We start from the raw sequence: 13,655 nt of genomic DNA on the forward strand, positions 1-13,655 counted from the left end.
GTTTTTTCATTCCGGTTTTTTTTGTAAAGGCTCATCCCAGTCCATTAATCCTTTGTTTATTACATGCGATATATGTTTTTTATATGTCATATGGTATGCACATATAGTAAATCCCACCTTAGGTTATGCAATGGTCATGCATCTTCTCTTTATTGCAATTGTTATAATTTAGAGAAGCATGATTTAATTATGTAAGAGCAGACTCATGCATCATATAATATAAGAGTTATATTTATGCATGCATAAAAAGCATTGACATGCATCATCTTTATATTATAATTGTTATAGTATAAGAGTGAATGATAGCAGGTTTGCTTGGTTGTTACGAGTTAGATAAAAGTTATATATAGTAATGATCGGAAATTGCATGAAGCATGACACATAGGTTATTTTATAAATACTATAATTGTCTCGTTGTGCGCAATGGTTTTAGCTGTTTCTTTTTTAAAAGTTAAAGAGAAATTAGAACTAAAAGAAATAAGAAAGACATGCATGCTCAATTAAGTTTAATTCATGGTTTTAAAGTGTTTAAAACTTGGATCACATAAACCTAAGATCACGGTTCTAATATGATTAGTAACCCTAAGGCTTTAATCTTTTAATCAGTTTAATGGGTTTAAATTGGCTAATAAAAGTTTAAATGTAGCAAATCTATCTATAAGGAACCTTTTGTCTAAGGCGGGTTCTGTCTAGTCTATGGTATTTAAGTTGACGAAAACGTAACACCCCTATACTTGGAAAGGTGAATTAGATAGATTTGATGCATGCATGCAAGTTAAGAACAGTCCATTAAAGTGTTTAAATGTGACTACTTGAAATTCTTCATATTTCATAGACAAACGTTGTTTATGAACAGAGTTTAAAAAGACGATTTAGACTAAAATCAGTAGCTGACTTGTCTAGGTTAATGAATCCCTAGGTAGAACATTCAGTAGAAGGTACTTGAGACATAAGATGTTTCACTTAAACCTTTCACGTTTCTCCTAAATAGTCCACACCGTGAGATCTACCCTTGGCCTCGCGGCACCTTTGGCGTGTCCCCCCAACGAATGGTGTTTGGGTTGGTTAATATCAAGGTGGATGGAAAGAGTGTTCATAGTAAGTGGGGTGAGAAGTGCGACAGCATATCCATCGGTCTCCCTCGTTAGGTTGAATAAAGTTACTGCGCGTCGCCTCGAGGCACCCTGGGAGTGTCCCCCCCTAAAGGATGGCATTTTTTTGCGTTTCTTTATTTGATCTGCTGTAAGAGGATAATGTAACTTAGTCTCTTGTCCTAATCTGCTTCTTCCCTACGGTGGGTTTATTAGGGCAGAACTCTGGCACCGAAAGCGAGAGGTTACAATTACGCGGAATGTTACAGGTTAATGATTCTGAACCGAAAAATGGTAGCTATTAGGTTCAGTTCCAAAAGTTGGTTCTGCCTAATGATTGAGAATGTCTCATCCCAATTAAGGGACAACTGATCACCCCATTGGTGGCATTTGTCCTGCCTCATTGGGGTATCATTACAAAATAGAAGTCTATAACTTAAGGTACTTAAAATTGTTTTGCAAAACTGATTGGTTTAAAAGTGGTTTAACAAAATTCTAATAAAGTTTTATTTATAATTTCAGCAACATTTTCAAAAATGGCAACAGCCACGTTAGCATTGCTAAGCGCCGAAAAACTTTCTGACGATAATTTCACAACATGGAAACACATGATCACGATGATCCTGATCATCGAGGATCTCATGTTCGCTCTCACGGAGGTTTTTCCTCCTATTCCAGCTCCGAATGCCGCTTGAAATGTTCAGGAGGCATACGAGCGATGGACAAGGGCGAATGAAAAGGCCCGAGCCTACATCTTGGTAAGTCTTTCTGAAGTCTTGGCCAAGAAAAACGAGCTCTGGTCTCAGCACGTGAGATCATGGAGTCCCTGGGGGGATGTTTGAACAACCGTTTGAACAGCTTATGCATGAGGCTCTTAAATACATATTCAACTCCAAAATGGAAGAAGGCACCTCTGTTCGTGAACATGTGCTAAACATGATGGTCCACTTTAATGTGGCGGAGTTGAATAGGTCTACCATCGATGAGGATAGCCAGGTTAGCATAATCTTGCATTCATTGTCGGAGAGCTTCCTGCACTTTGTTAGCAATATGATTCTTAACAAAGTGAAATACAACCTTACAACTCTTCTCAACAAGTTTCAGAAATACCAATCTTTACTGAAAAGTAAGGAGAGGCAGAAGGGTGAGAAAAATGTTGCTTCATCCTCCAGGACGATCCATAAAGGTTCGACCTCAGCAACACAGTCTGCACCTTCTGCTTCTAACTCTGTAAAAGGGAAGAAGAATAAGGGTGGTAAAGGAAAAGGGAAGACACGTGCTAACCCACCACCTATCGCCCCAAAGAGGCGTCCACAGGTTGCTAAGGGAAAGTGTTTCTACTATAACCAAGATGGACACTAGAAGAGGAACTGTCCTCGTTATCTGAAAGAGAAGAAAGCAGCCAAGGCCGATAACGGTAAATGTGATTTACTTGTGCTTGAAACTTGTTTGATGGAGAATGATGATTCTGCCTGGATAATTGATTTGGGCACCACTAACCATTTTTTTTCTTCTTTTCAGGGGATTAGATCTTGGCGACAGTTGAAGGCTGGTGAAATGACGATACGAGTAGACACCGGGCACGTCATCTCAGCTGTGGCATTGGGAGGACTCAAGTTAACTTTACAGAATAGGTTTCTTGTTTTACATGTTGTATATATTGTTCCCAAACTAAAGACGAACCTCATCTCTGTAAAGTCTTTATTGTAATGTAAATATACTATCTCATTTAATGAGGATAAAGCATTTATTCATAAAGATGATAATTTTATTTGCACAACAAATCCGGAATCGAATTTATATATGCTAAGGCCATTAGCCATTAATTCCCTCCATAATACTGAATTGTTCAGAACTGTCATAACTCAATCAAAACGTCGACGAATTTCTCCAAAGAAAATGCCCAACTTTGGCATCTATGTTTAGGGTACATCAATCTCAATAGGATTGAGAGATTGATGAAGAATGGACTTATAAGTGAGTTAGAAGAAAATTTTGTACCAATGTGCAAGTCTTGCCTTGAGGGTAAGATGACTAAACAAATTTTTACTGGAAAAGGTTATAGAGCCAAGGAGCCTCTTGAGTTAGTACATTTTGACCTTTGTAGTCCTATGAATGTGGGAGCCCGAGGTGGCTATGAGTATTTTATCAGTTTCACTGATGATTGCTCATTTAGGGGCATACCTTTACTTATTATTTCGTGGGCTATCTTTTATAGTTCATGGGACTGGGCCTCCACAAATTTTTCATTCGTGATCTGGAACTTTAGATAACGGCTGACAACATACCTTTTTTACCCAGCCTCCTCGGTATCGTACTTCTTCTAAGGGGCATCACAAACTTCCTTTGTTGTTTTCATTAAGCTGTAGTAATCATACAAATCATCAGTCAAATCATTTAATATGAAATTTTTACACAAAAAATATTTTTCTTCCCAATCAGCAACTTCTTTTCTCCATTGTTCGGTCGAATCTTCTTTTTCGATAGTTGGCTTCTCCGTAGTGCAGACAACAACAACCTTCTTGACGGTGAGGAAGAACAGCATATTCTACTTCAAACGTTTGAAGTTTGCTCCTTCAAATTGGAATGGTCGATTGAGATCGGAGGACATGAATTCATTTTAAGTTGAAAAAGCCATCACAACACCGGCAGATGGTTAAACATCTCAAAATTGTTATAATGACTACCCTCCAAACGAACAGTCACGAATGGCAATCATTAGAAAATAGAACCTGCAAAAAAGAAGCTCGTTACAGGCTGAGTCCCAAATCTCGCTCTCTTTAAGACGTCTGCTCGTTTGACTAGAATGCGACGCACACGTGTGGGAAGTCCACCATACCCACATTTGCCTATCTCCTCACTCCCTCTAAAACATGGGTACCCCTTGAGGCCCAAATCCACAACTCAAGGTGGAGTATAAAAAGGAGGTTCCAATTCATAAATCTAGTAATGTGAGATTTCTCAAAACCTTATTTTTCTTTTATTTAAGTTTTTCACCAACACATTTACTTCTTAATCATCTAACGATTATTAAAACTAAAGCCAAATTTGAATCATTATTTAAAAAGAAAAAAAAAACCCCAAAATAACAAGATCATCGCATACATTGCCAAAAAAAAAGTGAAAAAAATCTAAGATCTTAAAATGAGAGGGAAATGAAGTGACTGACCCAAAACAGAGGGTTGCCAACAATTGGAAGAGAAAGCTGGCGGCGAAAATGGAGAAAGCTAGGATAAGCAGCAGCCAAAGTAAGAAACAAGAACACTCGAAAAATGGGAGTTAAGGCTTTAAAATAGGAACTCCCGACCTGATGCCTAAGAAAAAGCTTTTCTGACAGGCCCTTTATTGGCATCTAGAGAACCCATTAGAAAATTAATTCCACCAAATGACCTCTACCAAAGACGTATCTAAAGAGCTTTACGATACAGTGCTCACGTTTTTCTGTTTTATTCTCGCTAATCTTTCTAGGGACCGCAGGATGGATGACTAAAAAACTAGGCAAAAAATATAAAATGATCCAGATTTTGAAATAAAATGTCGAATGACCCTTTGCTGATGTCAAATTTGGGTGAATTTACCAAAATATACTCACATAAAAGTGGAAAAACAGTCTTGTTCTAGCTCTCGCTCATTTCGCTCTCTCTTCTTTTTTTCACTCACAATTCACTATGTCTCTCACTCTCGCTCGTCTCGCTCTCTCTTTATTTCCTTACTCACAAAATCACTCCTCTCTCTCGTCTCTTGCTCACCAAAGTTGGTCACGTCGGAAATGCTCGTGTGGACTCATCGTGCTAGAGAAGAAAAAAAAGACGTATAGAAGAGAAGAAGATGATGTGCAGAGGAAGATTTCTCGCAAAGGAAAAGAAGATGAAAAAGAAAAAAGAAAGGCAATACTGTTACTTCACATGGTCATGACATCAACAAAGGGACATTTGACTTTTTTCAAAAACTGGGTCATTTGGTATTTTGGATCTTTAAAATGGGTCTTTTGGGCAATTATCTCATCTTTCTACCCACCACTTGATAATGAATCGATCAAAACATGGGTTACTTCTTTTCTGGTCTTTGAGGCTAATGAGGGATTCATATTGTGTTGGATGAAAAATGGGTGACTTGTATTTGATTCAGGACAGCACGGTTAGTTGCATAAATGGTATTCAAGCCCAAAATAATAGAATATGTGGTACAATGATAAAAATAATTGCATATATAGAATAAAAAAATAGTAAAAGACTAAAAAGCCCACGTCCAACCACCATTTCACGCGCTTTTTTTCGATTTTCTCACATTGAAAGCTATCACTGATAGCCACTGATAACTGCTATTAGTTTCTATGATTGATAGCTACTATCAGTGATAGCTTTCAAATTGATAAATGTGTTATCAGTTGCTATCAATGAATATCATTGATAGTTGCTATCAGTGATAGATTTCAATTTGAGAAATGTGCTATTAGTTACTACCACTAATAACTGCTATCGGAGGTAACTTTCGATTTAAGGTTTTTTTCCCTTCTAAAGAAGCATCTCACAAGTCCATACTCCTTGTAGCGTCCCAGCGCCAGCGAAATTCCGGCGAATGAACTGGGTTGTCGCCATTCATCATTGCAGCATCTGGGTTAGCCTGGGTTGCTTCTGTTTTCCATTTTAGCATCGGGGTCATTTCAGCAAGCGCCAATGGAATTTCATCAACTAGGTTGCTTCCGTTTTCCATTTCATCATTGGGCGTTCGCCATTTCCGTTCAAGCAATATGGTCGAGAACGACGATCTATTTGAGGTAGGATTTGGTGGTGGAGGAGAGGGAGAAGGATAGAAAAGAGGGCAAACTTGGAAATATATAAATATATATATATATATATATATATAACCAACCAATGAGTATGTGTCATATATTCAATTAATTTTAAAAAGTACTACATTAGTAGATATTTTGACTAATTGGACCGTTTGTTATAATTTCCCTACTTTCTATTGGACTTGGCTTCAAGGTTAAGGTTCCGGCCCATCAATCATCTCTCTTTGTACTTAGCATTTAGCTCTTAGTAGCCAGTACTTGGGGTATAGAAAGATGAATAACCAGCTTTCCTGGATCCCGATTTTCGAATTGGAAACATTAATTTAATTTTGACTAATGCAAATATAACAATCAACTCAAAGCTTTAGTAGTACAGTACAATGCAAAAAAAATTACAATAGATTTAGTATAAGTGATAGACTGATAGACTCCTATTAACAATAATCACTAATAAATTTTGCTATATTTACAATTTATTAAAAATATTATTATACATTTAATTATTAGTCTTAAAAGTGCTACAGTAGTTATCTATTAATTTTTCTCATCAACGTTATTTTCTATGCTGTATAAAAAATATCGAGATTCTAAGAATACATTGGCTAAACTAAAATAATTACGGACAGGGTAGACCTTAGAAAGAAGCCCAAATGCTAAAACCATAAAAGTGAAACCTTTAGTTTAAATAAATTAGCACATCCACTACAATATTTTGCACTGCCTTTTAATGTACTATTTCATACTTCCTTGTGTTTTTTACTCATGTCCCTTTCATTTTAACCCATACAATGATGAGATAAGTTATGAGTCGCCTTTAGATTTGGAAACTGCAGCATCCATGGTCCCAACCACAAATGATTTTGCATACAAAGCCAAAACTTCTTTACAGAAACATACAGTAGAAATAGAAGAAAAGTAGTTGGATTTGGCAACAGTTGAAGACAGTCGATTGATTACAAACAAAAAGGGAAAAAAAAAAAAGGAAGAAGAAGAGAGAATAATAACAATGCACAAGAACAGAGGCCACAGGACAGTGGTTTTTCCACTGACAGTTTCTAATTTATAGGAAGCGGAGTCCCATTCCAACTCTCAAGGCATTCAAGCAAAGGATCAATAATTTTCCCCTCACAAATTGCAGTAAAAACCTTGTCAAATTCTTCACCGGGAGATTTCACTTTTTCACCTGTCAAAATAGCAGTTCCCAATTCTTCTCTAACAAATCTGTAAAGTGGGTATGATCTGCAGTCCTTTATCTTATTGGGGATTATTGGTATTCCTTTTGCAATGGCTTGTCTTCCACTTTCTACTTCTTTGGGCAAAAGGGTTTTCAGTTCTTCCTCAAAAGCTCCAATCTTTAGAAAGATTGAGGAGTTTGAGTTCTTTAGATCGTCATTGTTGTTCAATGCATGTTCTACAAGAACTTGCCTTAGCTTCTGCATTAAAGGATATGTCATGCTGCATGGATCGTCAACGTAAGCAAACACATGTTCTCTATCAATGACTTTCAGCAAATCTTTCTCACAAAATCTTGAAGGATGAAGCTCTCCATTTACTCCAACGGTCAAAACCTTCTTGGCCACTTGACTCACTGTGTTCTTCACGGTGCTCTTCAGATTTTCCTCGATGTGTCTCAAATCTATGGCTTGGCAGAGAGCCACTAGGAATGTTGTGCTCATTAGCTTCAAGATATCTATTGCCTCAGCTGTTTTTCTTGAGGAGATTAGACCCAATGAATTGACGTCTTGGTTGTGTTGCTCTGCACTTTGAACGTGATTGGTGACCGGGTTTGCTAAGTATTGCAGTTCCGAGCAATAGGAAGCCATGGCGATTTCAGCGCCTTTGAATCCATAATCCAAACTTGGATTACTTCCTCCTGAAAGATTTGAAGGCAGACCATTGTTGTAGAAATCATTCACAAGTTCAGAGAATTGAGCAAATAAAAGCTTTCCAATTGAGGCAAGAGCCAATCTAGTGTTATCCATGGACACCCCAATTGGAGTTCCTTGAAAATTTCCTCCATGTAGAGCTTTATTCCTTGAAACGTCAATTAATGGATTGTCATTCACCGAGTTAATTTCTCTCTCAATTGATTTCGTCGAATGTCGAATAACTTCAATTTGAGGGCCTAACCATTGAGGTGAAGTCCGAAGAGCATAACGATCTTGTTTTGGCTTTTGAAGAGGGTCCAATTCATGTAACTTCTTAGCATCTTTTATGAAAGCACTTCCATCTAAAAGGTGCTCCATTATAGCTGCTGCTTCGATTTGACCCGGATGATGCTTCAATTTATGAGTCAAATGATCAGTAAACTCAGGCTTTCCCTGCATTATTTCAGCAAAGATAGCTGAAATGACCTCAGATAAGAGAGCTAATACATTAGCCTCGAACAAAACTATGGACGCCAAACCAGATCCAACGCCCGTCCCGTTGACAAGTGCGAGACCCTCTTTAGGCTGCAACTCGAAGAATCCACCATCGATGCCAGCAAGTTTAAAAGCAGCTCCAGCATCAAGGAGATCACCGGTTGGACCGACAGCCTTGGCATTGGGACGACCTGTCAAAAAGCCAGCAATGTAGGAGAAGGGAACTAAATCACCAGAAGCCGTAATTGTGCCTCGCAAGGGAAGGCAAGGTGTGACGTTGTGATTTAGGAGCTTTGTAATTGACTCCAAAATCTCAAATCTAATGCCAGAATAGCCTTGGAGAAGAGTGTTGATTCTGACCAACATGGCAGCTCTTGTGGCAGTGTGAGGCAATGTGTGGTTGGACTCTATTCCATTCCCAAATATTCCAGCGTTCAAGAATCTAATTCATACATCATAGCAATTTAAAGATTTGTTCTTCAATCATTAAATCAAACATATACCCATTAAGAAAAATTGAATTCTCTCATTAAATTAAACCATTTGTTTTCACAAGCGATTTAATTTTTATCCAAATTAACTAAATAATAATAATATTTTTACGTGCAAGAAAAGTTATCACGTTATATTTTCAAAAATTATGAAAGAAATGCCAATGCAGACTGTTTTTAAAAATGATTAACAATAACAAACAGTAGATTAGTCCAAAAACAAACAAAACCTAAATTTGAGAATTACAAAAAAGTACACTGAACCTGAATCAAGATCCGAACTAGAAAAGACGAAAATGATATTTTAATTAATAAAATAAATAAATAAGATCGACCAGCCCAATCTCCTCGTTTATTGTCTTCTTTTTCTTTTTTGGAAAACTGTTTAATTTACTACTTTTTCTATGAGCGTTTATTTGACTAATTAGCCGTGCATTCACTGTGGTAATTTTTTTTTCTTTTAAATGACTATGGTAGAATTTATATTGAGAAAAAAATTGTATAGTGCTTTTCTTTTTAATTTCAATATTTTTCTGGACCTCATGACAAAGTTATAATTTATTAACCAATTAAATAAGTTGCTCCTTGAGTTAATGCTTATCTAATTTGGACCACGATGAAATTTAATATGGACATTATCTGCTAAACCTAAATTATTTAAGAACAAAGTAGACTCTAACTATTTGAAATATCATAAGTTTTCGTTGTCTTCAATGAAATGTGGGTAATTCTTCCTTAAAGAAAATGGTAACGAATTGGTGCAATATCATTTCATTAAAACGATGTTCAATTCTCCCCTATTTAAAATATTGACATACAAATGAGAAAGAAACAGGTCTATATAAATTTAAAAAGAAAAACATTTAAGTCTCATTTTCTAATTATTTGGTTTATAATTACTATTACGTTAAGTTTTTTGGTTTACAAAAATCATGCGGTATTTGCAAAACTAAAAAGATGGTTATGCATACAAATGTACAATTATGATTCAAAATTAAAACTCATAGTAAAAAATGGTCGATATGCAAACATAATTTTTTAAAATATTTAACAGAAAAGAGTAAATATTGTATTTTTAATTATAGGACAATGATTAAGTGCAATCTAGAATGCACCTAATCATGTGTATCTCCTTTCTTACCCACAAAGAAAAAATATTAAATAAATTATCTTTAAAAAAAATTATTTGTCACATATCAGAATTTTATAAGATACACCATGGGCTAGATGTCAAAAAAAATACCCAAATCTTTTTTTTATATATTAGTATTTGTAGAGAGCTTTCACAATACCCAGAAACTGACATATTGCCCACGTGGCCATATGTGCTTCCATTTTATTTGTGACATAATATTTTTCAGTTAATCACAAAATATTGAATTATATCTGGAATTTGTTATTAATGGCAAATCTAACCGTTTTGACCTAATATTGTAAAAGAATAATAATAATAATTAAATTGACATTAAATAATTTTTTATTAAAAAATTAGTGCGGACACAGAGAAGAGAAGGGCAGTCTAGTAAAATTTTGACATTATTTAAAAAAAATACTATAATTAAGACATATTAGAACTCTTTTTTTTTTTTTTTTTTTTTTAGTACAAGGCATTTAGGATACTAACCATTCAAAAGTGGTGAACTCAGCAATAAATAAATAACTGTAACGTTAAAGAGCTAACAATTTAATTATTAATAATATTCACCCTACCGCAACAAGTAAGAGCCGCTTTCTACCGCAGCTAGTACTCGGCAGTTCAAAATTTTCAATAAAATTAATGGAGAAATTTACAAATTTATAATAAAATAAAAAGAAAACATCTGGTCTAAACCATACTCAAATTGATGAGAAATAATAAAAAGATAATAATATACCATAATTATGGGGAAACTTGCAAATTCAATTATTACTATAAATAACCAACATGAGTGTAATTCAATTTTTACCAACTTATACAAACCACCTATTTTAAGATTTGATTCTTGCTCCCACATTGTTTAAAAAACCTTTTATCGACTTCTCAAAATACATATATATAATTTATCAAATATTGGATAAACATAATTCACCAATTGAAGCATTTGTATATATTTTTTATATAATATAAATTGGAAACGGTTAAACTGAAATAAAACGAAGTGAAATGGGCAAAAAAAATAATAAATAAAAACTTGTAGGTAGGGAGGTAAGGTAAATAAGAAAAAAAATAAAGGATTAAATGAAAAGAAAAGGTTACCGAATAAGCTCCTTCTGCAGAGCAGCTCCTTGATTGGTTCTCCGATGAGAGGTTGCACCAAATCCAGTAGTGACTCCATAACTATCCGTCCCTTTCACCATACTCTCCATCACCCAGTCACTGCTTGCCTTCACTCCCTCTCTCGCCGACTCATTCAGCTCCACCTTCACTCCGCCGTCGTGCAACGCCACCGCCGCCACCTGCCCAATCGTCAAGCTCTCTCCGCCGAGTCGGACCACCCCTCGCCGGTACTCACCCACCATTTTCTTCACCTCGTCGAGGTGGCTCCCTTTGAGACCCTCCGCGGCGGCGCCCCAGTACAATGGATCGTTCGACTTCAGGCAAAGGCCATCGGCGACGGGAACGTGGCCATTGGTATTGCAAGTGGTGGGTTTCATTATTGGTGAGCTGAAAAATGGGGGAAGGGAGAGATGGGGTTGGGGAAATCAGAGCGGTGGACTTAGTTTTCTATGAAAAAAAAGTCTGTGAAATTCTTAAATAGAGAAAACTAAAACGCTATGGGTTGGAGGATTACAAGAAGGGGTTAGTTGGAGGATTTTTGTGGCCGTTGGATCTTTTTTTGTTCTCTTACACGCTTGTGATTCTGACGCGTGTTGATCGTGGGAGGTCACATGATTGAGTTGCCAGAGGTGTGGAGGGGGTTGGTGGAGTGTATGGTGCACGGTTGAACACCTATTCTAAATTACCATTTTATCCTTCTTTATCTCCTAAACTACACATTTACCAACCAACCTCTTCTCATTCTAAAGAATACGACTAGTTGTGTTTTTTTAATTATTATTTTAAGAATACAGTTTTTCTTTTTTTCCTTTTTTTTTTTTATAACCCAAGGGTATCATTGGCGTGTGGCTGATGGTTTGTCTATTCAAATTGAGGCAAGTACTTAGCTACCTAGGATAGGGAATGCTAGAGGTGAGTTGGGTGGGAGAGAGTTCTAGAGTCGGATTGGTTGCGTCTCTTTTAATAGATAATGGTGGTGGGATGCTAGCAAAGTTTACAGGGCTTCAATGAGTCAAAGGTATTTACTGGTCACTAGATAAATTGGGTGTCTTCTCAGTGAAAAGTGCATACAGTTTAGGTGTAAGTTTGGTTTCGGTTGGGGAGTGTTCAACATCAATAATGGCATTTATAAACTTACTTTGGAAAAGTAATTTACTGTTGAAGGTGAAGATTTGTTGTTAGGTGGGTATAGGATTAAATCTTGATCCAAGGTGTCCGCTGTGCGGAGACGTCGGTGCATTTGCGTTTGGAGGTGTAAGAAGGTGAGGGGTTTGGTCCTTTATTTTTGTTCCTAAAGTTGCTTTTGTTTTGTGTGATAAGGATTCAAGGTCAACATTGGACCTTGATTGTTATGGCTATTGGAGCATGGTCATCCCAATGATGCTATTTGTAGTTTTTGCATTTGCAGTAGATTTGGATCGTTCAGAATCACGTTGTGTTTTATCGAGGAAATATTTTTTAGGGAATTGCGAAGTTCCATAGTGGAAGCGGGATCGGCCAAATTTTTAATTTTTACAAAACAATGAAATTACAAAAAACAAACATTATGCATTAATTGAAAAAATTTACAGCATGCATTAAAAATGAAAAAGGGAGAAGAAGTTACTTACCCTTGAAGATCACAAATCTTCACGAAATCTCCTTCTTCACGAATGATTACGAATAAGAAAACCTCATACCGCTCACAAACAGTTCGTGAGGACACTACCACGAGAATTTTCTCTGTATTTCCCTCAAAGTAAGGTCAGTAACTAAGCGATAACGCTTGCTGAGCTATACGATCATCTAGTCCGCGCGTGCGTTAAACGACACCCGAGCATCCGACACTCAGCGATCATCTACCCCATCGTCTATACGACCCGACCAATGCTTGATCATCTTCTTCCTCGAAAAACAATGACCCTTGCTCCGAACTTCTTCGCGAATGACTCAAAACTCAAACAATTAACTTACAGACTCGATAGCAATTAATTATACCCAAAAATGCAGGGGTCTTTACAATTAACTGGAAATGTAAACGAATTTAACAAATCAAGGTTTCATTCCAGAAAACTCCATTAATCCACACATCCACAAACGATTTAACAATTAAAACAGAGAGTAGACATGTTACACCCACCGAGAATGGAAATGCAATTCTTTGCAGCAATAAATTGGAATATCAGAAACCTGACTCTAATACCAATTGAAGGAACTCCTATACAAGAGTACCTATGAGCGGAAGCGGATCTTTCCAATTCATTGTGACAGAATTTTCACATACAGATTCAAACATACAATATGCATTCACAACGCTAAATTACTAGCATGCAGATAAACAAACAAAAGACTATGAAAACATACCAGTTAAAGACTTTTCTTATTTTGAAATCTCACTCTCTCCACGAACAACCTCTCGCTCTTGTTAGACTAGGAAGTAATCATCCAGCAACACCCCGGTCGTCTACACGAACAGCTTCGCACAAACACAAGGAAACGAGGACGATACCACCACTCGGAGCCCTCAGTATTCTCGGAGTGAGAATCCAAAGGGTGGGCTTTGTTCGGATTTGGTAGAGGGGAAGAGGAAAAGAGATCGTATATAACGATCAAGCAAGTGGGAGAAAGACTCGTCTATCGTATAGAAAAAATGCTTGATCGTTTAGGTGAAGTATACGA

At 36.6% G+C, this 13,655-nt stretch overlaps 1 protein-coding gene across 1 annotated transcript; it reads right to left on the reverse strand.

The window, feature by feature from the left end:
- Positions 1 to 6,725: 6,725 nt before the first annotated feature.
- Positions 6,726 to 11,479, reverse strand: LOC120088009 (phenylalanine ammonia-lyase 1-like). Its single transcript, XM_039045034.2, has 2 exons — positions 10,977 to 11,479; positions 6,726 to 8,691 (listed from the first exon to the last, which is right to left on the reverse strand). Exons 1-2 carry the CDS (start codon positions 11,372 to 11,374, stop codon positions 6,942 to 6,944), a joined length of 2,148 nt encoding a protein of 715 aa, XP_038900962.1. The 5' UTR covers positions 11,375 to 11,479; the 3' UTR covers positions 6,726 to 6,941.
- Positions 11,480 to 13,655: the final 2,176 nt, after the last annotated feature.

The sequence above is a fragment of the Benincasa hispida genome, chromosome 10 (genome assembly GCF_027475165.1).
Source record: "Benincasa hispida cultivar pf3 chromosome 10, pf3_genome.v1.1, whole genome shotgun sequence".
In the NCBI taxonomy this organism is placed as follows: domain Eukaryota; kingdom Viridiplantae; phylum Streptophyta; class Magnoliopsida; order Cucurbitales; family Cucurbitaceae; genus Benincasa; species Benincasa hispida.